Source organism: Henckelia pumila, chromosome 1 (assembly GCF_033568475.1).
Source record: "Henckelia pumila isolate YLH828 chromosome 1, ASM3356847v2, whole genome shotgun sequence".
NCBI lineage: Eukaryota > Viridiplantae > Streptophyta > Magnoliopsida > Lamiales > Gesneriaceae > Henckelia > Henckelia pumila.
The window spans coordinates 128,368,867-128,395,743 of NC_133120.1; the positions used below are offsets into that span (position 1 = coordinate 128,368,867).

A 26,877-nucleotide genomic window follows, 5' to 3' on the forward strand; every position below is an offset into this window, starting at 1 on the left:
CCAAGTTTAAATACCACTTCAGCACTCCTCATCCAAAAGTATTTTATAAAACTCTAGATTTTTACAATAATAAAATCTTTAAATTTTTAACATAAAACTAAAGAACGTATAACATTCCAAATGCACTAAGATAAGAATTGAATCAACTTTAGAATGAAGTAAAATGACAATGGAATGATGATACTTGGTACAAGAACAAAAACGAAAATATTATTGTTTAAAACAATATTAAATAAATCATAACAATAATTATTAATGAAGAATAATAAAATAAATTTTATTATTTGATGTTGTGAAAATATAATAAGGGAAGTGGGAATGGTTCACGATAAAATGGGGGAAAACCAATTGTTTGTGAAATACCGAAATAGACCATCAAATGAAATGTAATTTCATAAATATCCAATTTCCACACAACGGGGCATTCATACTGCAGTTTAATTTACATCCCACATGACTACAAATACAGATCAATATAAATTTAAGGGAAAAGGGTCTAATTTAATTTATTCTTCGGTCCTCTTCCCTTGGGTTCGCAGTCCATTTCCCATTATTCTTTTCTTCTTCAAGAAAGGAACAACGGAGCACTGTCGTCGAATCCATGTAAATGTATGTCGTACCGTAAATGTATGTCATCCCCTCGATAATTACAAGCTCAAATCCGCTGGTAAACTTACTTCAAGAAAATATAGACTGCAAGAAAAGCATGGACTGAGAATGTAGTAAATATATAATCAGAGGATACCAATCATAATTCGATAATCTGTGCATTATACCACTCCAACGTAACTCAAATCTACGCTATGGATTTTCGAATGTAAGCAACAATGTTATGAACCCAAATACAATGATGGAAAATAGAGAGACAGCAGGCCCAGAGATTTCAGGCCCAGAAAGACCAAGTGGAAAGGACAATTGGAAGCCCAAGATTGTTAATGTATATGTTAGGAGATCCAAGGGAAATACACGTGAAGGGGGTGGGGTTATATAACAGAAATGAAGTGTATGGGGGGAAGTCAGTTAGAGATTTTACACGTGAAGAGTGACTAGCACTTAGCTAGGGAGAAAGTACTGTAACAGAGATTTTACTCTGGGTTTTATTCATTGTAATACACTTGTGTTCTTCGTGTTAATCTTTCATTTTCTGAAGAACACAACATTGGTCCGACCTGCCGGATAAAAGATGACGAGTACTCGCGCTGAAGCTAAATTCGAAGCTATGGAGAAGTCGGTGAGTGGGTTGCAGGAGAATATGTTGCAGGTACAGGGTAGATTGGAGAAGATTGATCGAACTCTCGAAGGTTTTGGGGACTTGAGAGTTTTGATAGAGCAGATGATTAAAGCGCAGGGTGGGGAGCGTATCAACACCATACGAGTTGAGGATATGCAGGAGAAAGGGGAGAGTGCCACAGGAGTTGGTGGTAATAGCAAGGATGATATGGTGGAAGAGATGAAGGCGGCGCTGAAGAAGATTGAATTACCGATGTTTGAGGGCGAAGATCCCATGGGCTGGTTGGGGAAGATGGAGCAATATTTTGAGGTTCATGATACGCCTCGGGAGTGTAAGCTCAAGTTGGCTTATATATGTATGCAAGGACCCACGGTGCACTGGTACCGCTGGATGAAAGCAAGGATTCCAACTATGACCTGGGATAGGCTGGCGGAAGAGCTCCTCAAACGATATGGAGGAATTGAGGCGAATCCATATGAGTTGATCGCTTCCTTGCAACAAGGGGAATTGCCGATCGGGACTTACATAGAGAAATTTGAAAGGCTGGTGGCTTGTTGGGAGATATCCACGAAGATCAGTGTCTTGGTTACTTCATGAGTGGATTGAGGGAGGAGATATGGCGGCGCATGATTGTCCATAATCCTCGGACGGTGGATCGCGCCATGATGTTAGCAAGAGGATTGGAGATGGAACTGTATGGGGCGGTGTTGGATCGGGGAAAACACGGAAGTGGGTTCGGAGTGGGCCCGGAGCGTAGGTCTTTTTCAGGATTGGGTTGGGCTTCTCAGGCCCAATCCCATGACAGAGAACGCAGTAAGCCCTATAGTTCATTTTCTGGGAGTGCTAAAGCCCCGAGTCCAGGAGAAGTAGCCACGCGTAAACCCTTCGTCCAAACACCGATGGGAGGAGGGTCGCGAGCTACATATGGCGGAAGTGGGGGCACTGATCGGAGCAGTAACGTGGCTAGGGGCCCGCCACTTAAAGCTCGTGATGGGAGGATCGTTTCTCATCAGGAGTTTCTTCACCGGCATGAAAAGGGCCTTTGTTTTAAATGTGGCGAGCCTTATCACCCGATGCATATCTGCGCCAACAAGAGTTTGAGAGTCACTATTCTGGCCGAGGAGGAAGAAGAAGGTACTGATGGTGAGTCGGGCGTTGGAACGGGAGAGGAGGAGTCACCGCCGTTGGGGGAAGATGGGCTGTGGGCTGGAACGCCGAAGGTGGAATATAACACGTTGGAATTGCCTTTGTATTCCGTCACTGGCATTGACCAACCTCAGACACTGAAGATGAGAGCGAGAATATCGGGGCGTGAAGTAGTCGCGATGGTGGATAGTGGAGCGAGCCATAATTTTGTCTCACGGGAGCTGATTGCGGAGTTGGGATTAGAGGTGGATACGGGGGTGCGTTTCGCTGTTTACCTAGGAGATGGGGGTCGCATCACTTGCCAGGGCGTGTGCAAGAAACTGTGTGTGGAGTTGGACCAGTGCAATGTAACGATTGAGGGTTATTTGTTTGATTTGGGTGGAATTGACTTGATTTTAGGGGTTGATTGGTTACACACTTTGGGAGATGTCATGTTGAATTGGCAAAAAATGCAGATGCAATTTAGTTGGGAAGGACGTACGGTGGTGCTACACAGCGACCCAACACTCAACCGATCAGTGGTATCTCTCAAATCTATTGTCAAGTCCGTCGCACTAGAATTTTGTGGGGCAGTAGTACTGAAATGGCAAGGGGATACGGATGGAACACACTCGAACATCACACCAACGGCTAACAAGGATTTTCAACGCATTCTTGCGGCACATTCAGGGGTCTTTCATGAACCCCAGGACTTACCTCCCAAGCGTAGCAAAGACCATGCAATTGTAATCAAGGAAGGTTGTGGACCGGTGTCGGTTCGATCTTATAGATATGCTCACCGGCAGAAAGATGAAATTGAGCGTATGGTAGGAGATATGCTGACGTCCGGGGTGATTCAGCCAAGTAATAGTCCGTATTCGAGCCCTATTATCCTAGTCAAGAAGAAGGATGGTAGCTGGCGTTTCTGTGTTGATTACAGAGCATTGAATGAAATTACTGTTGCCGATAAATACCCGATTCCTGTGATTGAAGAGCTGTTTGATGAGTTACATGGGGCGCGGCATTTTTCCAAGCTGGACCTTAAATCGGGCTATCAACAAATCAGGGTCCAAGCGAAAGATGTACCAAAAACAGCGTTTCGAACACATGAGGGCCACTACGAGTTTTTGGTCATGCCTTTTGGGCTAAAAAATGCCCCTGCCACATTCCAAGCGACGATGAATGAGGTATTCCGACCCTATTTGCGGAAGTTTGTTCTGGTATTTTTTGATAATATTTTAATATATAGTAGAGATTGGAATGAGCATTTGGTGCATGTGGAAGTGGTACTGGGAGTGTTGAAGGCACATGCACTGGTTTTGAATAAAAAAAAATGTCACTTCGGACTGGATCAGGTGGGATATTTAGGGCACATCATCTCGGGTCAGGGGGTTCAGGTGGATCCGGAGAAAATAGTGAGTGTACGTAACTGGCCAACGCCTCTGAATTTAAAGGCCTTGCGCGGGTTCCTTGGATTGACAGGGTATTACCGAAAATTTATTCGGGATTATGGGAAGATAGCACGACCACTCACTGATTTATTAAAGAAGAATAGTTTTGTTTGGAATACTCAAGCAGAGAGGGCGTTTGAGGAATTGAAGTTAGCCCTTAGCACAGCTCCAGTTTTACGCATGCCAAATTTTTGCCAAGAGTTTGTGGTGGAATGCGATGCGTCGGGTCGGGGAGTTGGGGCTGTTCTGATTCAGGAAGGCAAGCCTATTGCTTATTACAGCAAAGCGTTGGCAGATAAGGCTTTAACTAAATCTGCGTATGAGAGGGAACTCATGGCTTTGGTATTGGCGATTCAGCACTGGCGTCACTATCTGTTGGGCCGCAAATTTGTGGTGGTTACTGATCATAAGCCATTACGGAGCCTATTACAGCAGAGGATTACAACTCCGGATCAACAATATTGGTTGGCCAAACTACTTGGGTATGAGTTTGAGATTAAACACAAGGCTGGAACTGAGAATGGGGCAGCAGATGCGCTGTCTCGGCGAGACGAATTTGGCATACTTGCTGCACTCACAAAAGTGGAATGGGTGGAAATAAGAGCTTAAAAAAGCAGTCAGGATGGATCAAGAATTGAGGGACATTATCGACAAAGTACAGTTGGGCGACAATGGCAGCAGACATTATTCCATGATCAATGATTGTCTCCTGCATCGAGGCCGATTAGTGGTTCCTCGGAGCTCACTGTGGGTTCCCAAACTGTTGCAAGAATTCCATGCCACTCCAGTAGGTGGCCATTCGGGGGCTCTCCGAACTTACAAGCGTGTGGCAAACAATTTTTTCTGGAAGGGCATGAGGCATGATGTGAAAAAGTTCGTCGCAGCATGTGACGTTTGCCAGAAAAATAAATACGACGCTACCTCACCTGCTGGGTTGTTGCAACCTCTGGGTATCCCAGAAGTGATTTGGGAGGATTTGGCCATGGATTTTATTACGGGTCTTCCCAAGTCAAGAGGGTACGATGTCATTTTCGTAGTGGTCGACAGATTGTCTAAATACGGACATTTTTGTTGCTAAAACATCTCTACACAGCTAGTACGGTGGCTGACATCTTCACTAAAAATGTGGTGAAGCTCCACGGAGTGCCAAAAACGATTGTAAGTGACAGAGATCCAGTATTCATGAGTTTTTTTTGGTCAGAACTTTTTCGCTTACAAGGAACTCAACTGAAAATGAGTTCAGCATACCACCCTGAAACAGATGGTCAAAGTGAAGCGTTGAATAAGTGTGTTGAGACCTATCTGCGTTGTTTTTGTTCGGAGCAACCAAAGAACTGGGCACAGTGGCTGCATTGGGCAGAATTCTGGTATAATACATCCTACCAGACTTCTGCGGGGTTGAGTCCTTTCGAAGTGGTTTACGGGCGCAAACCACCTGCTGTAATTCGCTACCTCCCTGGGGAGACGCTGGTAGCTGCTGTATCACAGGCGTTATGGGACAGAGATGAACTCCTAAGGCAACTTCAATTTAATCTTGAGAGAGCTCAACAACAAATGTCAAAATATGCAAATCGGCATCGAAAGGAGGTTCATTTTCAGGTGGGTGATATGGTTTATTTGAAATTGCGGCCGCATCGTCAATCATCAGTTTGCACAAGAGTCTTTCAGAAGCTGGCTGCAAGGTTTTATGGTCCGTTTCGGATTCTCAAGAAGGTGGGCATGGTCGCATATCGCTTGCAGTTACCTGCAGGGTCTAAGGTTCACCCTGTCTTTCATGTTTCTAGCTTGAAGAAGGCAGTGGGAACAGACTTTCGGGAGGCCAGCTTGCCGCATGACTTAGACTCTGACTTGTCTATGACGTTTGAACCCGATTCTGTGGTAGCACGGAGAATTAAGCTGATCAAAGGCGAGCCCACCAAGCAATTACTGGTGAAGTGGAAAGGAAGATCGGAGGAGGGCGCTACATGGAAAAGCTTCAATGATTTTGCCATCCAATTTCCAGATTTTCACCTTGAGGACAAGGCGAATTTTGAGGAGGCCAGAGATGTTACAATGATGGAAAATAGAGAGACAGCAGGCCCAGAGATTTTAGGCCCAGAAAGACCAAGTGGAAAGGACAATTGGAAGCCCAAGATTGTTGATGTATATGTTAGGAGATCCAAGGGAAATACACGTGAAGGGGGTGGGGTTATATAACAGAAATGAAGTGTATGGGGGGAAGTCAGTTAGAGATTTTACACGTGAAGAGTGACTAGCACTTAGCTAGGGAGAAAGTATTGTAACAGAGATTTTACTCTGAGTTTTATTCATTGTAATACACTTGTGTTCTTCGTGTTAATCTTTCATTTTCTGAAGAACACAACAAACAATGTACCAAATGCAAAATTGTGATGACAGAAAACGTTATTGAAACAAAGAAAAAACAAAGACACCGTTGAGAAAGTTACTTTATTGGCTCATACTACTACCACAATCCCCCAAGAATTATCCCTCCACCATTGTGTCGTGTATGTGTGTCTACCCCTATCCCTACACAGATTTTTTCTTTTGTATTTTTCCTCCGAATACTTGAACCTCCTATTTAGGGGACTTTATTTTTCCATCGGCTTTTCCTTTTTCTTTCAGGTTTTCAGGTCAAGAAAAATACCTTGCAGACATGAAAGCCATGCCAACGAAGACAGCCTTAACAGCTTGTTTTTGTCCCGCATAATCGAACGCCAATGGCAGCATTTCATGCAATGTAAGAAAAGCCATCACCCCACCAACTGGAAAAAATAAAATAAATATAATTATTAAAAAAAATAGAAACTATTTTAATAAATGACCTTGGTCAAATATAGTTGTTTGAAAACTAACCTTCTCCAAGTGTATTTTAAGTGTTTCAAATTCACAAGAGAAGGTTAGTTTTTTTTTTAAAAAAAAAGTTTGACCAAGGTGATTTTGCAAACTATCCCTGCGTTCGTGAGACAAAATATGGTAGCAGCATCATTTGTGTATATAAATGTGTGATTGCAGGTACTGATATTTATGTATATAAATGTGTGATTGCCAAACAATGTAGAGATATATGTATGTATATGTGCATAAAAATGTCTGATTGCATGTACTGATATAAGGATGTGGCATGTATTATGTTTGCATGAAAGCAACAGAGTCAATGAAATCTAACAAAATGAAAAATTGTAAGGTGGGATTTCCACGTAAATCCGTGCATCTTCTTCATTGTTTTTTCGTTTAAATTTGTCGCATGTTGTCACTAACAGTATATATGTTCATAACAAATTAACAAGAGGAAACATATACCTGATCCCAGGAGGCCCTCCAGAATTTCCGGACTTAAGCTGCTCGGGAATAGATAAGCTGCAAATTTGTATACCAAAAAACGAGTAATCTGAAATTTGGCCTTATTTCACCAATTTGTGCAAGAAAGAATGCAGTGACGCACCTACTATAATAACACCAAGGGGCTCGGCCAAACCAGAAAGACTGGCCAACTTGAATGCCTTCCATTTACTGAGCCACGAATACACCAGATAAATGATAAATTCATGCATATTCCAACAGCATCCACACAATTGTTTGCTCGATTTTTTAGTGACAAGCTTGGATAAATTCCAATGCTAGGTTCTTCCACTCTACCCATTTTTCCTTTTTGTCAAATATATATTTCTTTGACTTGATATCATAAACATAAAATGAAGAGGGTATTTTGAAAAGTTTAACTAACCAACACATGAACCAACAGAAACGAATTTATTATATACATTCTCTCATGGCAAGTTTATCTCCACATCTTTTTCATCTACATACTTAAGGCCATTAAATTTTGCAGTAAATTAAGGGGTGGCATGGAGAATAAGTACCTTTGTGTGGCAAAATAAACAGGAAGTGCAACAGCAATTCCCTGCAAGGTCAGCAATTAGTTTTCATTTGAAACTTTGTTTCACCATATGACAATGTAAAAGAACCACTCCCTTATGAGGAAAGAACTAATAAGATATCAACTGATAACGAGGAAAGAACCAATAAGATATTAATGGTATACCTCTGGGATATTGTGCAAAGCAATGGCGAAAGCCAAGTTCATACCAACGCGAAGGCCCTGAAAGAGATGAACAAAACGGGGACATGAATACTTTCTGTGAAGTGTTGGATGCTATAACTCGTTGAGAAGTTTTTATTCCTCCATCTTGTTTTAAAGGAAAAACATAAAAGAAATGTGCATATAATATTCTTCAAGTATACTTACTAGAAATGCATTCATTCAATTTTTTTTCATTTTTTTAATACATCCAATAACATTTAAATATTTCCAACAATTGAAACACTTTGTTTTAAACATACAATTCCAAGAAAATCAATCTTCATTTGTTTACCTTCATTGATCCAAGGAACACCGCCATTCCCTCTGGGAAATTGTGCAAGCTAATGCCTGAAAAAGAAAAGGGTAGTATAGAAATGTTGAGAATTAGTATTAGAAACTTGAGGCGAGGGAATTTGATTTGTATTTATCAATATATATCAACTAAAAGTATTGAACAATGGCTCTCACAGATTAAAAACATGGTAGCAGCATATTTCCAATGAAATTGAAAATGCGATCATGATTTGAAGATTTCCATCCCATCAATAAATGTATCATTTTGGAAATTCTTTTTTGAGCAAACTAAGGTCATTTTTTTGAGAATTTGATATGGAAATTATTTTCAAACATATCGCTATCTGTTGAGATTATATAATCCAAGAAGTATGTTAAATCAACACAACAAGCTGACCTATTGCTGTTATAATTCCACTGAACAACACTTGGCGTCGATGCTTTTTTAAGATGTCTTTGCCTCCTTCATCCCCGTTGTTCTGTTTAGATGCACAAATGAAGTTCAAGAAACTTTGCGAAAAATAACCACAAATGGCAGCAAATTTATATCTCCACTCTACGAAATAAATACATTGCACGAGCGACCTTTTTGCTTTTCGCATCCGAAATGGGTGAAAGTTCTGGTTCTGGTATGAAATTAGCTACAATAGCAAAGAAAATTACACCGGCAAAGAACTGCAAGGCCAACAAATCGTGATTCAGCAATCAAGAAGAGTGCTCATATATAAATTGTAAGAAATAACTTGGCAAAAAACTATCAAAGAACCTCACCCATATATTCCCTTTTAAGAAGCCAATGGAGTTGATGGCATTATGAGCCAAATCAAAGAAAGATATACTCAACATCAGACCTGCAGCAAAACCCTGCATGGACGAGATGCTAAAATTTATGCCTGGAAAGCCGTCTAGATTGAGTTACAAACCTTATAACCAGCTCAAAATTCGACACAACTGTAGCTATAGAAAACATAAGCTATAAATTCACAAATTGCAAGGACTCTAGGCATTAACACCTTGACAACTGAAAGTTTTTATCACCTGTAAAAGCCCAAGCATCTTCAAGTTTGGTGCTTGATTCATGACAACAAAGAGTGCACCTATTCAGAAACAAAACAATAAATCATTAAGATTGCAATTGGATGCAAGGATTTGAGTGGAAATCCATTGTATCCATTTGGTTCATAATTATAATGAAGGATTTCTCGTGTTAGATAAGTAAATTTTATGCTTCAATTTCAAATTTACTCCTCGACCTAGTATATGTTTGAAAAAAAAAATCGGTGCAAAAAAAAAAAAAAGAAAAGAAAATAATAAATTCCAGTTAGCCAAAACACCAAATTCGCAAACTCCAATCCACAGCCCCCAACCCCAAAATCCAATTTTTTTATCAACACTTTGCATATTTCAAACAACTGAAAGCAAAACACGCAATCTTTGATTATTAGCTCAAATATCCAAAACCAAATGCAGAAAAACGTTAATCACCACTCACCAATAGAGGTACTCAAACCACCCAAAAGAGATAGAGAGAGGGCAACTAAAACTTGAGAGTCCATAAAACCCATCTTCTCCAAGAACCCGCGAGTCAAATCCAAAGACAAAATCCTGAATCCTTCTCCCTCCTTCCCCAATCTGTTGAGCTGCCCCGCAAGAACTTAGAAGGGTTCCTAGTATTCTAACAGATTAGTAAAATTCTTTGATCCTCTCCCCCAGTTATCAACTACAAATCAAAATGAAACATCAACTCAAAATTTACAGAGAGCGGCTTCCATTGCGGCATGAAAAGGGACTTTTATACCGTCAAATTCAATTCAAAACAGGGCAAGGGAATTTGTTGTTTTGATGTGTAGGAAAAGAAAGAGATGGTTTGACGGAGCAGCTCAAGAAATATTATAGAATGATTCGTCCTATCATTAGCAATTTCCTGTTACTTCATGCGTTAAACCTAAAATTTTGCTTAAATATCACACTACTCAGGTAATATTGAATTTTAAGCAGCACAGTTTCTCACTTTTTAAATGTGAAAATTTCTTCCTCAAGCTATTGGCTATTAGATTGTATAATTTTTTTTGTTATAAAAAAAATTAATTTTTACACATATTTACAATGAAAAATAATAATTTTATTATAAAAATAATAATTTTTCATGAATTAATTGAACATGATATTCAATTTATAGAATTGGCAAGTAAAACTATTTTACAAGAGTTTTTGTGTTATAAAAATAGTGTATGTGATGAGTTATTACTCAATTTGAATTTTTCTCGGGCTCAAGCCCAGTGACTTAATTTATTTGGGTCTCATATTATTTAGTTATTTATTTGGACACTTTATGCCCATAAATTTCTAAAAGCCCATAAGAGGCTCAAGCCCATAAAACTCTCCGAATATCTATAAATAGCTCAAGTTCTCTCATTATTAAGGTACGCACTCTATAGTCACATGCTCTAGTTCTCTAGAACTTTTATTGGGCAAATACTGACTTGAGCGTCGGAGTGTTTTCGCCTGGCAACCCCTGGCGCCACTCACTTTGCTTTGTGATGCAGGTGACAACCCATGAAGTTCGGTCTTTGGAACAGTTCGAGTATTAATCCGGCTATCCAGATCTCCACAAGTTACCCAGATTCTTTCCAATCGGGTAATATCAATTTTTTGCTACATTAGCTTGGCGTCGTCCGTGGGAACTTGTTCACTGCATTATTGAGAATGCATACTCCACCGCAAACATCTCAAGGAAATAATCGCAATGGAGACCCACCTACAATCTCCAAACCACCGCCAGGATTTAGTTTCACAAAGGAAATGTTGACAGCCTTAATGGAAGGAACAGCCGCATGCGCAGCGACTAAAGCAGTCTCTCAGTTCGTGGAATCCCGTCAACGCCGAACCACCGACAAGAGAGCTCATAGAAGAGGGATCTCATCTCATGACCCCGACAACAAAGACCCAAAGAAAGCTAAGTCTAAAGTAAATGGCAAAGATCCTGAGGGGAGTGAGAAAAATAGTACTCCTAAAGATGGGGAAGCAAGTATTCACACAGTTCACGGCGTCTCTGACGAAAACAAAACCACTAATCCAACCTGTGGAGATGGATCTCACACATATGTAACTGGAGAGAATTCGTCAGCAATCTTGCCTGCACGTCGGAGCCCGTTCACTAACGTCATTCTATCTGAAGCATTGCCTAAGGGAGTCAAAATCCTCAGCCTACCTGAATTCGATGGAACTAGTGATCGATCCTCAAGATCATATTAACAAATTCTACACAAAAGTATATTTGTATAACATCACAGATGCTGCTTACTGCAAGATATTCCGATCAACGTTATCAGGGCGAGCTCTCACATGGTTCAATAAGCTGTCGTCTGGATCTATCGCCAACTTGGACCAACTCACCGAGTGTTTTATGCAACAATTCTCAATTAACAAGAAATACATTAAAACAGCAGCATACTTGTTCACAGTTGTTCAGAATGAAGGGGAAAGTTTGAGAGACTATGTTAGGAGATTTACTCACGCGGTTCATGAAGTCCCACACGTGAACCACGATATGTTATCTGGAACAATGCAGCAGAACTTGCGTCCTGGAAGGTTCAAGGAATCTATAGCAGGAAAATCCCCAAACACCTTGGAGGAGCTGTTGTCTAGAGCCGAAAAATACATCCGCATCGAGGAAACTGATGAGTTGCACTCCTCGGAAAAAAGAAAACGAGATGAAAAATACGATGAAATATAACGCAGGACAAAGAGTCATGTCAATCTAAAGAAACTCTATACTTATAGAGCAAACACCTGCGAGCTAAAATAAATGGCTTGTCGCTACTTTATTTGCTCTGCAGATCAAAACTTTTATTTACTTCTCTTTTATTTTAAGTTTAATAATAAACTTACGTTTATTTGTTTACTTTTATATTTAATTATATAGGAAGGAACTCAGCTCCGTCAATGAATGCTTAACTCATACGTCACAACTCATGCAATCATTTAGGCTACCCATCCATCAGAGGCTTGGCCAGCCCTGTAGGAGTACCTAAGCCACGATTCTATAAGAGGTCAAGACGACAAAAATAAAGTCTCGGGATACCTCACCACCTAATAGAGTGGGTTTAGGACTTCTCCATGAGACAAAATCTTAGGAACTTGATCCATTCCTAAGTACTCCATGTTAAGCACTACGTTATTTTTCCTAGAGCACAACAAAAAATCATAGCGACTACAAACAATTCAAAAAATTTATAGGGACTATAAACAATTCAAAAAATTTATAGCGACTATAAATAATTCAAAAAAGTCATAGCGACTATAAATAATTCAAAAAAGTCATAGTGACTATAAATAATTCATCAAGTCATAACGACTATAAATTTTTTTTTTCAGAAGAAGTCATAGTGATTATAAAAATTTTTTCAGAAAAAGTCATAGCGACTATAAAAACTTTTTCAGAAAAAGTCATAGAGACTATAAATATTTTTTCAAAAGAAGTCATATCGACTATAAAAAATTTATCAAGTCATAATGAATATAAAAAAATTCATCAAGTCATGATAACCATAAAAAATTCACCAAGTCCTAAAGATTACAAAATCATAGTCCTAAGGGGTTACATCCAATGCACCAACCTAAGAGGCTAAATGAAATACACTAACTCAAGGGTTTTCATCAAAGATACTACTCCAAAAAATTGCAGAAGATGCATTCCTTGAAGAGAACGTATGAAAACAAAAATCTCCAGGACATTAGAAAAACTCTCTATCGAAAATATTATAAGAGGAGGTCCTAACACATTTTCCCTCTTACACGTGTTAGTACAAATAATCGTTCGGAAGTATTGTCGTGGTCTAAACCGACAAGATGGGTTAGGATCCTCCGCCCCCTAAACAACCCATCGCGCGGTCAGTCCTATCACATGACCTCCAAATCAACACACACAATACTACAGGAACATCATCATGCTACACCTTCTTCGTTCGCAACTCCAGAGAGTACCATCAGGAACTCATCTTTGTCGTGGGCTTCAAACAAGTCATCACCGACTTTTGTCAGTGGCCGTGAAAAAGCCATCACTACAAGAAAAAAAACACCACCGGAATAGCAGTTAAGGTCCAACTCCCGTATGTGGGCAAAAACGATAACCGTCGTTATATCCCGCAGTCCAATTTTTGAAAATAGTGAAAATTCACTCATTACTTTCACTATCATCGCTAGGTTCCGCTAGAACAACAAACAGGTTGGACTTTCGGTTCACCCTCAACAAGAATAATATCTTATCCCGAAACGAACACCCCACCAAGTATATATATTTTAAAAATATATATCTAGTACACCCTTTTCACTACCACTCAATGCAACTATTCAAATTATAATATTTTTAAAATATTAGACAAAAATTGTAAGCACTGAGAAAATAAAAATTCTCACGATGTCATGATGAAGCATACCATGCTTATAAACACAAATTCAAATAATTATTTTTAACATATCACACACAAAAACAAACAATAATTATAAAGAGAGAACAATATATGCGTATATGCATATGCGTGTATGTACATATATCTATCATCTCTCTCAAGGCCCAAGAACTTCATCGCTGCCACCATCGCCGCCTCGTCGCTATCGGAAATCACCTCACGCCGCTGTTACTCTTTCTTCTTCACGCAGATCCGCTGCCAACTGCTACTCCTCGTTGCTGGAAAACACCCCTCGCCGCCGTTGTTCCTACCCTCATCAATCTGATTGCGTCGGTGTCTCTTCCTCCTTCACTTTGCTCGCGCCGCCGTTGCCTCCAACACCACGATGCTGCCTCGTTCTCCTCTCCCCAGCGCACGGAAAACTCCTCCCTCTTGCCCAGCTCTGCGTCCGTCTGGCCACTCGCACCCAGGACCAACACCGTTGCGCCTGCTTCTTCTTGAGATCCGCCGATGTCTCCTGCTTCTTCTCGAGATCTACCGTCGTCGCCGCCTTCTTCGTGAGATCTGCCACCGCCTGCCTCTTCTCTCAACCCTCACCAACAGTCGTGGACGCGCCGTCGTTGTTGTCAGTTGGTGATGAGATAAATGTCCATGGAGATGGTGTAGAGATAGATAGATAGATAGATTGGGATTTACAAGCATATACGTACACAACATATTTCATATTTCATATTTCACGTTGAAGATGAGGAAATAAGAAGAGAGAGGAAAGCAAAAAAGACACTTTGCATATTATATTACCGAAATTCAAAATTCGAAGCCACGTGAGGGAAAATAAATCAATACCTTTTATGTGCAAGTTGATTGTATCTCCTCTATTATTTTTGGAACGCGGTCACGTGAATGCTGCAATAAAAAATTCAAAAATAATTTTGAATTAGTAAGTTGTGATGAAAACACTACGGTGTTGAATTTATAATGGTAATCCAGTTAGAGTTCTACTGTGTTTCTACAATTATTATTATGGCAGGACTTTGGTTCCTATCATATTACACCATAATCCTATTACATTAATTTTACGATCATTATTCAAACAGGACTGTAAATCCAAAAAATTTTAATTCAACTAGGATTTTGCTTCCTACTATCTGCGATTCAATTTCAACATATTCCTACTACAATTATACTCCATAACGGTATCTCCAAATTTTCTACTCTCGGTCATCCCGAAGCATTCAACATTCCCGAGAGTGGGGGGCTTATGATGAGTTATTACCCAATTTGAATTTCTCCCGGGCTCAACCCCAGTGACTCAATCCATTTGGGTCTCATATTATTTAGTTATTTATTTGGACACTTTATCAAAGCCCCATAAATTCCTAAAAGCCCATAAGAGGCTCAAGCCCATAAAACTCTCCGACTATCTATAAATAGCTCAAGTTCTCTAATTATTAAGGTACACACTCTATAGTCACATGCTCTAGTTCTCTAGAACTTTTATTGGGCAAATACTGACTTGAGCGTCGGAGTGTTTTCGCCGGGCAACCCCCGGCGCCACTCACTTTACTTTGTGATGCAGGTGACAACCCATGAAGTTCGGTCTTTGGAACAGTTCGAGTATTAATTCGGCTATCCAGATCTCCACAAGTTACCCAGATTCTCTCCAATCGGATAATATCAATTTTTTGCTACATCAGTAAGTTATTTTTTTTAAATCCAAGATACGTTTATTAAGTTGAAGTGCACTCAGATTTAACTGAGACCGTATGAAGTTCATGGGTTTTGTTCTTGAGATTAAATATCTCTACGATTAGATTGAAAGATTTTATTTCAAATCCGCTATCTTAAATCCATGGTATCTATTTGGTAATTGAAATATCTTAGGTTAGCTAAGTACATTTTTTTTTGCTTTTACTTCAGTTCTTGTTCATTTCAAATCCATGCAGTTCAAATGTTTTGATTTGAAAATCCTCCGACAAATGCAAACACAATTTTAGGTTGTTGTTGGGAGGAGGGATTTGAGCTCATTTGGATTTGAATCCACAAGACAAACCTATTTCACAAGTTTGACTCTTAAAATTTTAAAGGGCAGATTCCAATTTGAAATCCAAACCAATGTATTTTTATTGGATTTGAAATCTACTCCTTTCACCGGTTATTTCAAATCTTCCTTTCACGTGAAAGCTTCTTTCCAAGTTTTTGGAATCAACACACATATCTGGACATGGTTATTTGATAAATTTAGTATTTTGTTAAATTTAAAGTTTATTTTTTGTAAAATATCCCTATTTTGTTCAAAGTTTATTTATGTAAATTTAGTATTTAATACAATTAAAATAAATAAAATGTAAATTTATTTTATTTTAAATTGGATATGGTTATTTTGTAATCATAATACTTATTTTTTAATTTCAAAATATATAAAATATATAGTAAAATTTTGTATGATTTGACATTCTTAAATTTTTTAGCCAAAAAATATATTTTTAATTAATGGATATTAACTCTGAAATTCTATATTCATCCAAATAAAAAATTTAATAAAAAGAGGATTCAGATCAATGGTTTTGAAAATCTATTGATTTGAAATCTTTTCTCAAATCCAAATACACATATCCAAGCACTAGTGTGTTTACAATCATGGAATTACACGGGATTTGGTGAGATTAGGAATTAAAAATACCGTTTTAGTGTTTGGCAAAACGAGATTGATATTTGATGGGATTTCATAAGATTTCATTTAACTAAGTGAAATCTCTTATAAAATTGGTCGGATTTCATGGGATTTGGATTTATAAAGATAATAAAATTATTTTTAATAATAAATTTATGTACGTTAGTTGAAAATTTTAAGTTTTCTTCAATTTTTTTTTTACAAAATATCATTTATCTAAAATTTATACTATCAAATTCTAAAATATATTTTAACTTTTTGCCAAGCACCAAAATTAAATTCCAATTCCATGTATTTAAAATCCAATTTCAATTTCAATTCAAAATTCTATTTTTCAGGAATCCAAACACCAAACACCAAACAAAAAGTTTTATTCAGTCCTTATGTCAGAAGTTTGTCCTTGCTCAGTCCCCATTTAATTTGTTTATGTGTTTGAACTCCCTATTGAACACCAAAATACCCAATTACCCTTGTATATAATTAAAAATATACTGCTACGTTGTTATTATATTGTTGTGAAAAATACTCGCAAGCGTACGAGTGTTATGTTTTAATATAGTGATAGAGAGAGTGTCGATCCCACAAGAAGTAATTTGAAAATATTCAATACTTGTAATTAAAATAGTCTTAATTTTATCTAGAAAATCAAACTTTAGAGATTTGCTGACAAATTAAATAAATAATGAAGTTTGTAAAGCGCACGCACACACAATCTTTAAGAGATTATCAATCAAAAAAAAATAGTCTAGAGGTTTTGATCTCACCTAGTCTCGACAATATTCATTCCTAATTAATCTATTTTCATGAGTTCATTTCAATTAATAACCAAGAATACATAGATTATAATATTTCCCTCTCCCGAGTATCAAATAGAGTGTATCAATTACAGATCAATTCCAATATCCCTATTAAGAATCTACTTGTAATGATATGTGTAAAACAATGTTCTTCCTAGGCTCTATTAAAGTTATAAACTCTCCCGAGACATATAAACAATTAATAGTGTGAATTCTATCGACCCTATTCTAAATCTCCTCTTTCGAGTTCCGGATTCTGAATAAATATGACAAATCAATTTATGGCCAGTAAATTGAAAAGACTATCAAAACTAGAATCACAATTAATTTAGAGGAACTCAATTCAATAAAATTAACAATTCATAAACATGTCTTGACCAGACTACATCAACTTCTAGACTTAAAAAGTTTAGTTCATATTCAAATTCATAACAAAACAAATCATGTTCAATATCTCAAACATAATTCAACAATCAAAAGAAAACAAATAAGAAGAAAAAACAAAGCCGTAGTCTTTCTTTCATGTCCGGTCGAAAAGTCTTCGTCTTCGTTCCAAGCAAGCTTCAAATCTCGATCCAAAATCTCCCGAATTTACTCTCAAGATTATTGTGTGTATTGGCGGCTAGATAGATCCCATTAGGTCTGAAAAACTCCCTTAAATACTTCCCAAGAATCGTCCAAAAATCAACCCAAAGATATCTCAAAGTTTCCAAAATTACAAAAACACTTCGTCAGAAAATCAGCGACGCGCGGGCGCGCCTCAAAAGTCACGTGGGCGTGCATAAAGCTCTGGATCACAACATCAAAATTCTCGAACACGCACGGGCACACGTAATTTCTGGCCCGGGCGCGCATAAATCTCTGCCTCAACACTCTAAAAACACTCCAGGAGGCGCCCGCGCGCATAAGGCTCGGGTCCTTCTTCATCTTTCCTTCAAAATCTTGGGCTATCTTCATTCGTTTTGCCTCTTTCTTGAATCCTTTGACTCCATCCATCATAAATTCTATATATGCTTTATTTCCTACATCCAACACAAAAAACAACAAATTCCACATAATTCCGCTCGAAACCAAACAATTATCCAATAATATCAATACAAATTAAGTGCACAAAATGCACTTATCAAATTCCCCCAAACTTAAATGTTTGCCAGTCCCGAGCAAAACTAATCAAGACTCAAAATCAAAGTACAAAATACTCACTCAAACAAATCAAGACCAACCAAGAAATACTATGAATCAATGGCCTTAGCAAAATATTCAGAAAAACATTTTTCATCCAATCATATCGAACTATCAATTTTTATCTTCAACAAACACATGCTAGTGAACCTCAAAAACTTACAAATCCCGCAACTCACGTTCAAAATACTTTTATCCAAATCAATTCACACATTCATAGATCATGAGGACGTTATAAGGTAAAAGGAGCAAACGATAGGATAAATTACAGGTGAAAACACGCAAAAATCAGGTTATTTCACAAAAGAAAAGTGTGTGCGTGTTTCGGCCAAAAATTCATATTCATTAAACGTGTCAATCAATTATCCATAGGCTAGATTCTCGCAACCCTTCTCCACTAGTATATTGGACAACTGTGACTCGGTCAATAGAACTAAATTGACTTGTATCGTAAGACCTGGCTCATGGCTACAACAAAAGGATAAGAATTCAAAAGAGGGAGTAATATATGCTCCATAACAAATTTCCACTCCTTTTTCATTCCCATGTTCACACTTTCTCTTCATCTCATTGATTTGTCATCTTCTTCTTTTTTCAACTTTTTCATTCACCAATTTTTTTTTCTTTTTTTTAAAACCTCTTTTCCACCACACCATTCCATATTCACAATTAAAAACTAGGATCATATAACATTTTAGCATTCAAATTACTCCCTTAAAGGTAGGAATTAGTGTTTAGGTTATTCATAGATAGTCAATGTAGGACCTTGAAATAATGACGAATGGGGGTTTTGTCACACGTTTACACGAATGTCATTCGATTTTAAATAAGGCTCAAACAAGGTACTAATGATGGTTGAATCAATAGGTCTCTTGAAAGGCTCAAACGATTTCAGAAAAATTGCCTATATCATTCCTAATCACAGTTATGCCCGTATTGCGCCTCAAAGGATGTCCGAACTAGTTCTAGACAATCTCAATTCACAAGTAAATCACATGAATTTGAACCAGTGCAGAAAAGAAGTAATCATCAGCAGTAAACGATGATCTTCAACAAAATTTAGAACATGTACCTAAAGTACTCATGTATATCTCGTGAAGGCTCAAAGGGCAACTACGGTAAGTTCCAACGAAAATTAAGCCCAAGGATCCCAAAAATGCCTCATTCATTTCTATGTTTGTATGTTTTAAGCCAGACTTAAGCAAAATCACAGAATATATAGGGATTCATTCATCTAATTAGTTCACCAACAAAAATTCTTTTAAGTACGATCATGGATGTGAAATAAAAAAAAAAATTTGCATCATTGGCCCATTATTTTTCATTTATTTCATGATTTATTGAACTTATCTCACATACACACAACAATTCTCAATTTACCAACCTCACACCCTATTCATCTTAAGAAATCCAAAGAGCCAAAAACACTAAAAGAAAACGCATAAAAACAAAAAAAAAAACTCAGCAACAAATTCCAACATAATTGAATCAAAATCCCCCCAAACTAGGTACAATCATTGTTCTCAATGAATTAAACAAGAAAGAGTAAGGACATGTACCTCAAACGACGATCGTCAGTGGTCCGCCCGCATCACCATCAACACCATGGTCAGGGTCCGAACCACCAAAAGTAGGTGGCCACTGAGGATAAGGAGGAAACAGATGATCCGAGCTCGCAGCGTGAGGAAACTGGTGGCTCAAAGCATCATTGAAACTCAGCGTATAGTCCATAAACATATCATTCCTGTGCCGAAATTGCTGGAATTCCTGTCGGTGCTGGCAAAGATCCACCTCAAGAGAGTAACACGTGCTTCCAAAGAGGGAGGTGGAACAGGTGGTGGTTCAGAAACTCGACTAGCTGCTGCTATAGCATTGTATGATCTTCTGGCCGCACGTTCTCTCAATTCACTTTCAGATGGGAGACGAGAAGACAACCCACAGGGTATGAGAGCCATGGGCTTCAAAAGTTCTTCGGTGGGGCTCCAATCAACTCCAACAGCTTCACACAAATTCGTAATAATAGAAGGCAATGCAAGGCCCCCCCTCGAACGACCAGTAAAAACATTCTGAATAGTGTCTTGGCATATTTGACCGACATCTACAGATTTTCCCTTAATAATGCAGTACACAAGAATCTCCCTCTCTCTGGTGACCTCATGATCGTGATCAGTGGGCTTAAGTCTAGCGCAAACAAGATTGAACCACCTCTTGGCATCACTAGTTAAGTCAATCTTCCGCAACTTCGATGGTTTGTGATCACCGCCCATCCTCCATTCGGCACCTGCAACATAGATTGTTTGAATAATGTCATTATAATCAATCTCCCCAGACCTATACGCAGCATATTAATCAAATTCCACTGGTGGAATTTGAAACAAGGTATTAATCGACGCGGAGTCAAAAGGCACCATTTTTCCCCTCACCAACACCTTGAACTCGACGTGTTTGACTTTCAAATTCGCATAAAATTCCCTGACCAAGGACACCACTGATTCTTGTGGCTGTTTAACAAATTGAAGCCACTGACGCTCTAGTACTTCATCACCGACATTGCTTGTAATAACCCCATTCGGCTCAAATCCAATTGACGTATCAAACCCCCGCTCAGGTAGAATATTCTTAGATAAAAGTGTGTGATAATTCTCTGCAGCCTTCTCATCCCAGAAACAATGAGTATCAAAAGTAGGGGCCAAAGAAGAGGATTCACCCAACTTCGTTTTCTTCTTTGGAGCCATATGACAAACACTTAGAGGGCAAAATAACTAACCAAACTTCAATAGGAAGAAACCCCAGTCGTGACTCCCCCAAACTTAGAAACTCAAGCCACAAACACACTTGTCACGCAAAACAACAAACGAATACCAACAATAGAACCCAACACAGACGTCAACAAGGCAAACACAATTTCGCACCACCATCGTACGATCTCAGTCAACCAAGAAGATAAGAATTGGCAACCCCGAAATCAGAGAAACTTACCAAAAAAACTTGAGAATATCACAGCAATATCTCCCCACTCGAACTTCCTGACCTGGAGATCGATGGGCGCCCGCGGTGTAGAAGAACAGTAGACGATGTGTAGAGAAAAGGAAAAACAAAACGAGATGGAAGAAAGATGAGAATTTGAAAAGAAATTAGAGATTAATCGGCGATTGAGGAAAGAAATTAAGAAGGGTTTGGAAATATATAGAAAATCGGGATGAAGAATGGGAGAGAACGGAAAGAAATCAGGGTATAAATTTAGATGAAGAGGGCACGCAAGTAAGAGAGGCGGGCGCGCATAAACCTCTGGCCCGATTTATTTTTTTGCACAAGGGATGCGCGGGCGCGCATAAGTTTCTGTGTTTCTCATGTTTTGCATAATTTTTCACGCGCGGGCGCGCCTGGGATACAAGCAGGCACGCATAAGGGTCCGCGTCATTCCTCTGATTTTAAATTTAATGAGGCGCGGGCATGCCAAAAGGGCAAGCGGGGGCGCATGGGCTTCTGGAATTTCGTTCCTGAGAAACAAAAATTAAGCAGTACGAATCAAAACACGAAAAAAAAGCTAAACGCAAAAACGAAATAAAATTAAGAAAAGAAAAAAAAAAGAAAATATGGGTTGCCTCCCAAATAGCGCTTGGTTTATAGTCCTCAGCCGGACTTGCACCAGATTTAGGTCGGGTCTGTGAGCAAAGTACTCTCAGTACTTCGTACTTCGGTATCAAAATAGTGTTTAACCATTTACCCGTTCACCTTGAATACACTTCCATCTGTACATCGAAGCTCGATCGCACAGTGCGGATACACCTTCTCCACTGTAAATGGTCCAGACCATCGGGACTTCAGTTTTCCTGGAAACAGTTTCAGACGAGAGTTAAACAACAATACTTTCTGACCTGGTTCGAATTCTCGAGGTACAATGTTTTTGTCATGCAACTTCTTGGTTTGCTCCTTGTAGATCTTGGCATTCTCATAGGATTCACTTCGAAACTCGTCCAGTTCATTCAACTGTAATTTACGCAACTCCCCGGATACTTTGAGATCCATGTTCAGCTTCTTGACGGCCCAAAACGCCTTGTGCTCCAATTCCAAAGGCAAATGGCACGCCTTACCAAAAACCAACCTATAGGGAGACATCCCAATAGGTGTTTTGAATGCAGTGCGGTAGGTCCAGATAGCGTCATCTAGTTTTACTGCCCAATCTTTACGATTCGTCTTAACCATTTTCTCTAATATTTGCTTTATTTCTCGGTTAGAGATTTCTGCCTAACCATTGGTTTGAGGATGGTATGCACATGCAACCTTATGCCTGACACCATACTTAGTAAGCAAGGTATTAAAAATTTTATTACAAAAATGCGTACCTTCGTCACTAATTATTGCTCGTGGTGTTCCAAACCTTGTAAAAATGTTCTTCTGTAGAAACTTTACTACTACACGAGCATCATTAATAGAAGTGGCAATGGCTTCCACCTATTTCGAAACATAATCAACTGCTAATAAAATATAAGTGTACCTAAGAGAAGGGAGAAAGGGACCCATAAAATCAATATCCCACACATCAAACAATTCTACTTCTAAAATATTTGTGAGGGGTAATTCATGTCTTCTAGATATATTTCCCATTCGTTGACACTTATCACATGATTTCACTAAGGTATAACTATCTCTAAACAACGTAGGCCAATAAAAACCAGATTGTAGTACCTTAGCAGCAGTCCGGGTTGCTCCAAAATGTCCTCCATATTGTGCTGAATGGCATTGTTCTAAAATTTCATTTGCATCTTGCCCCGCCACACATCTCCGAATCACTTGATCAGCACAACATTTGAAAACGTAGGGATCATCCCATAAGTATAACTTAACGTCATGGAAAAACTTCTTTTTATGATGTCGGTTCAACTCTGGAGGCATAGCACCACAAGACAAAAAAATTAGCAAAATCAGCAAACCATGGAATAGAGGAACTTACCTGAAAGATATGTTCATCTGGAAATAATTCTTTGATGCTTTCCTCCTCCTTAACATTTTCTAGCTCCAATCTCGACAAGTGATCAGCAACCTGATTTTCGCTACCTTTTTTATCTTTGATTTCAAAATCAAATTTTTGTAGAAGCAGAATCCACCTTATCAAGCATGGCTTGGCATCCTTCTTGGCAAATAAATAGCGAATCGCCGCATGGTCAGTGCAAACAACTACTTTAGTGCCAATTAAATACGGACGAAATTTATCAAAATCAAAAACTACTGCAAGCATCTCTTTTTCTGTAGTAGTGTAGTTTTGTTGTGCGGCATCCATGGTGCGACTGGCGTAATAGATGGATCGAAAAATTTTATCTCTCCTCTGGCCTAAGACAGCCCCCACTGCATAGTCACTGGCGTCGCACATCAGTTCAAAAGGTTCTTTCCAATCTGGCACAACCATGATGGGTGTTGTGATCAACGCCGTCTTGATCTTCTCAAAGGCCTGCAAACAATCATCATCAAATATGAATGTAGAGTCCTTTTCAAGAAAATTACATAGGGGTTTTGTGATTTTTGAAAAATCTTTGATGAAACGCCTATAGAACCCCGCATGGCCTAGGAAACTTCTGATGCCCTTGATATTCGGAAGCTTCTCAATTGCCACCACTTTGGCTCGATCCACCTCTAATCCATTTGACGACACTTTATGTCCCAGGACAATGCCCTCTTGAACCATAAAATGACATTTCTCCCAATTAAGGACTAAATTCTTTTCTTGGCACCTCTGCAAAACGAAAGACATATTATGCAAGTAGTGATCAAAAGAGGAACCAAATACTGAAAAATCATCCATAAAAATTTCCATCACTTCCTCCACCATATCTGCAAAAATCGCCATCATACACCTCTGAAAAGTTGCTGGTGCATTACACAGGCCAAACGGCATCCTCCTGAAAGTAAACGTGTCATAGGGACACGTAAAAGTAGTCTTCTCCTGATTCTCCGGTGTGATAGCAATTTGATTATAACCTGAATAACCATCTAAGAAACAGTAATAGCAATAACCAGCAAGTCTATCAAGCATTTGATCAATGAAAGGAAGTGGAAAATGATCCTTACGAGTAGCTTTGTTCAACTTCCTATAATATATACAGACTCGCCAGCCAGTTACTGTACATGTGGAGATTAACTCATTATTTTTGTTTTTAACCACAGTAATCCCACCTTTCTTAGGTACCACTTGAACAGGAGACACCCAAATACTGTCAGAAATAGCATAAATCACACCCGCATTCAACAACTTTAAAACTTCTTTCTTAACTACCTCTTTCATGGAGGGATTCAACTGCCTCTGATGATCAACATAAGGAGTATAAGACTCTTCAATCAAAATTTTATGCATGCAAATTGTTGGACTAATACCCTTAATGTCAGAAATTGACCATCCTAAGGAAGTTTTGAAATTTCTCAATACTCTCAACAACTTATCCTTTTCTACAGCAGACAGGTGAGCAGAAATAATAACATGACAAGTAGAATTTTCACCAAAGAATGCATAATATAGATGTGTAGGCAATTCTTTAAGATCATGAGTTTCAGCAGATACCTCTGGTGCACTATTTTCCAATGCTTTAGATTCCTTAGTACTCACCATTTTTTCCTTCGGAGCTCCCTCAAGGAATGCTTCTTGTTCATGTAGCTCTCAATCCTCTTCCTTATCAAATACCTCATCCGCTACCAAACATCTTTATAATGGATCAGTGATTCCTGCACATGAAAAATAATTATGAGAATCAATAATTTCAATGCTTTTACATGTACTTACCTCGTTTGGGCCCCTCATGGTGTGATAAATATTTAAAATCACAGCTTCACCACCAACTCGAAGTGTGAGCTCTCCCTTGTGGACGTCAATTAGCGCACGTGCAGTGGCTAAAAAGGGTTTCCCAAAAATCAAGTGAGTTTCTTCATCTTCATCCATGTCCAAAATCACGAAGTCTGCTGGGAATATAAACTTGTCGACCTTCACCAAAACATCCTCTACAATACCCTGTGGGTATGTGATACTTCGATCTGCCAGCTGTAACGTGATGGTGGTCGCTCTGACTTCTTCAAGCTCCAAAGTCCTGTAAACAAAAAACGACATCAAATTTATACTTGCTCGTAAATCACATAAAGCTCGATTTACTTTAGAACCACCAATAAAACAAGGGATAGTAAAACTCCCTGGATCCTTAAGCTTTTGTGGTAACTTTTTCTGCAGGATGGTGCTGCACTCTTCTGTCAGATTCACTACTTCATTGTCTTGCAGTCTCCTCTTTTTGGACATCACATCTTTGATGAACTTGTCGTAATTGGGCATTTGTTCCAAGGCATCTGTAAACGGAATATTTATGTGTATCTTCTTGAAAATGTCTAGGAACTTGGAAAATTGCTCATCAAGTGCTTTCTTCTTAAACCGCTGTGGGTATGGAAGCTGTGGCTTGTACATCGGTTTTGAAACTGCTTCTTGCTTGGGCTCTTCAGCAACGATTTCTTCGACCATTGATTCATCTACTTCTTTTGCTCTGCTCTGATCCTTAGCTTCTAATTTCTTACCACTTCTTAACTCCACTGCTTTGCACTGCACTTTTGGATTCACTTCTGTATTGCTGGGAAATTGTCCTCGGTTTTTATCCTTTAAAGCTTTTGCCAGCTTTCCAATCTGTGTTTCCATGGATTTCATCATAGCCCCCAAACTGCACATATGTGTCTCCATGCTGTCCATTCGAGTGTCTGTCCTTGACATCCTCTTGTTAGATTCAATGACAAATGTAGACACAACATCCTCCAAAGACGCCCTTCCTTCACCCTTGTTTGTATTGAATCCTGGAGGGGGATTCAACACATTTTTGTTGTTGGCATAGGAAAATTTTTCATGGTTACGTAAGACAGGATGATAAGTATTAGGTGGAGGGTTACCTCGATAATTTCCATAGCCTCTGGGATTGATATATTGAGCTTCCTCAGGTGGATGAGTTTCTTCTATGGCAACCGACACACCTGCAGGTTCTGCTATATTCACCTTGTTTAGAGCAGCAACTTGTGTACTCAACGCAGATAACTGTGCAGTGATGGAAGTAAGAGGATCAACACTATACACTCCCTTATTGACTCTCATGAATTCAGATGGCCATTGATAACTATTGATAGTCATTTGCTCCAGCATCTCATAGGCCTGAATGGGGTCATTGGAAAATATGGTACCCCCAGCAGCAGAGTCCACGGACATTCTTGTAGGCATATTCAACCCATTGTAGAAAAACTCTATTTCTTCCCAATCTGCAAAACAATGATTAGGACAACGCCTTAACAAATATTTGTACCTTTCCCATGCCTCATATAGCTGTTTTGAATCATGCTATTGAAAGGTACTGATCTCAATCTTCAGCTGGGTGGACTTGGCCGGTGGAAAATACTTTGCTAAAAATTTCACAGCCATGTCCTCCCAAGTTGTTATGCTTCCCAGCGGTAATGACTGTAAGCAGCTCCGTGCCTTGTCCCTGAGAGAAAAAGGAAACAAGCGTAAACGTATTATATACTCAGAAACACCATTCATTTTTACCGTATCAGTAATCTCTAGGAAGGTGCGCAAGTGTAGGTGAGGATCAGCTGTGGCGCTTCCATTGAATTGATTCTGCT

General features: G+C 38.9%; 2 protein-coding genes across 2 annotated transcripts; both read right to left on the reverse strand.

Annotated features, from left to right (window-relative positions):
- Positions 1–313: 313 nt before the first annotated feature.
- On the reverse strand, positions 314–10,116 carry LOC140892592 (zinc transporter ZTP29-like). Its single transcript, XM_073301537.1, has 12 exons — positions 9,678–10,116; positions 9,224–9,282; positions 8,957–9,049; positions 8,771–8,860; positions 8,583–8,664; positions 8,184–8,239; positions 7,853–7,909; positions 7,671–7,711; positions 7,253–7,320; positions 7,111–7,167; positions 6,455–6,572; positions 314–693 (listed from the first exon to the last, which is right to left on the reverse strand). The coding sequence occupies exons 1-12, from the start codon at positions 9,748–9,750 to the stop codon at positions 648–650; spliced, it is 840 nt and encodes a 279-aa protein (XP_073157638.1). The 5' UTR covers positions 9,751–10,116; the 3' UTR covers positions 314–647.
- An 11,856-nt stretch (positions 10,117–21,972) lies between these two features.
- Positions 21,973–26,467, reverse strand: LOC140873977 (uncharacterized). The gene is made up of 10 exons (XM_073277257.1): positions 26,239–26,467; positions 25,449–26,064; positions 25,064–25,322; positions 24,935–24,963; positions 24,407–24,458; positions 24,100–24,225; positions 23,879–23,980; positions 23,204–23,698; positions 22,631–22,704; positions 21,973–22,354 (listed from the first exon to the last, which is right to left on the reverse strand). Exons 1-10 carry the CDS (start codon positions 26,465–26,467, stop codon positions 21,973–21,975), a joined length of 2,364 nt encoding a protein of 787 aa, XP_073133358.1.
- Between the last annotated feature and the right edge of the window lie 410 nt (positions 26,468–26,877).

Excerpts from the sequence above, each read along its gene's own strand:
- LOC140892592 (XM_073301537.1), bottom strand. The coding sequence starts at position 9,750 with ATGGGTTTTATGGACTCTCAAGTTTTAGTTGCCCTCTCTCTATCTCTT. Across the intron at positions 9,283-9,677 it reads TGGTTTGAGTACCTCTATTG|GTGCACTCTTTGTTGTCATG; the intron begins GTGAGTGGTGAT and ends GTTTCTGAATAG. Across the intron at positions 7,712-7,852 it reads CTTTGCACAATATCCCAGAG|GGAATTGCTGTTGCACTTCC; the intron begins GTATACCATTAA and ends CTGACCTTGCAG.
- LOC140873977 (XM_073277257.1), bottom strand. The coding sequence starts at position 26,467 with ATGTCCGTGGACTCTGCTGCTGGGGGTACCATATTTTCCAATGACCCC. Across the intron at positions 23,981-24,099 it reads ACCAGCAACTTTTCAGAGGT|AGGTGCCAAGAAAAGAATTT; the intron begins GTATGATGGCGA and ends TTCGTTTTGCAG. Across the intron at positions 22,355-22,630 it reads CAGAAGAACATTTTTACAAG|GTTGGTTTTTGGTAAGGCGT; the intron begins GTTTGGAACACC and ends GTCTCCCTATAG.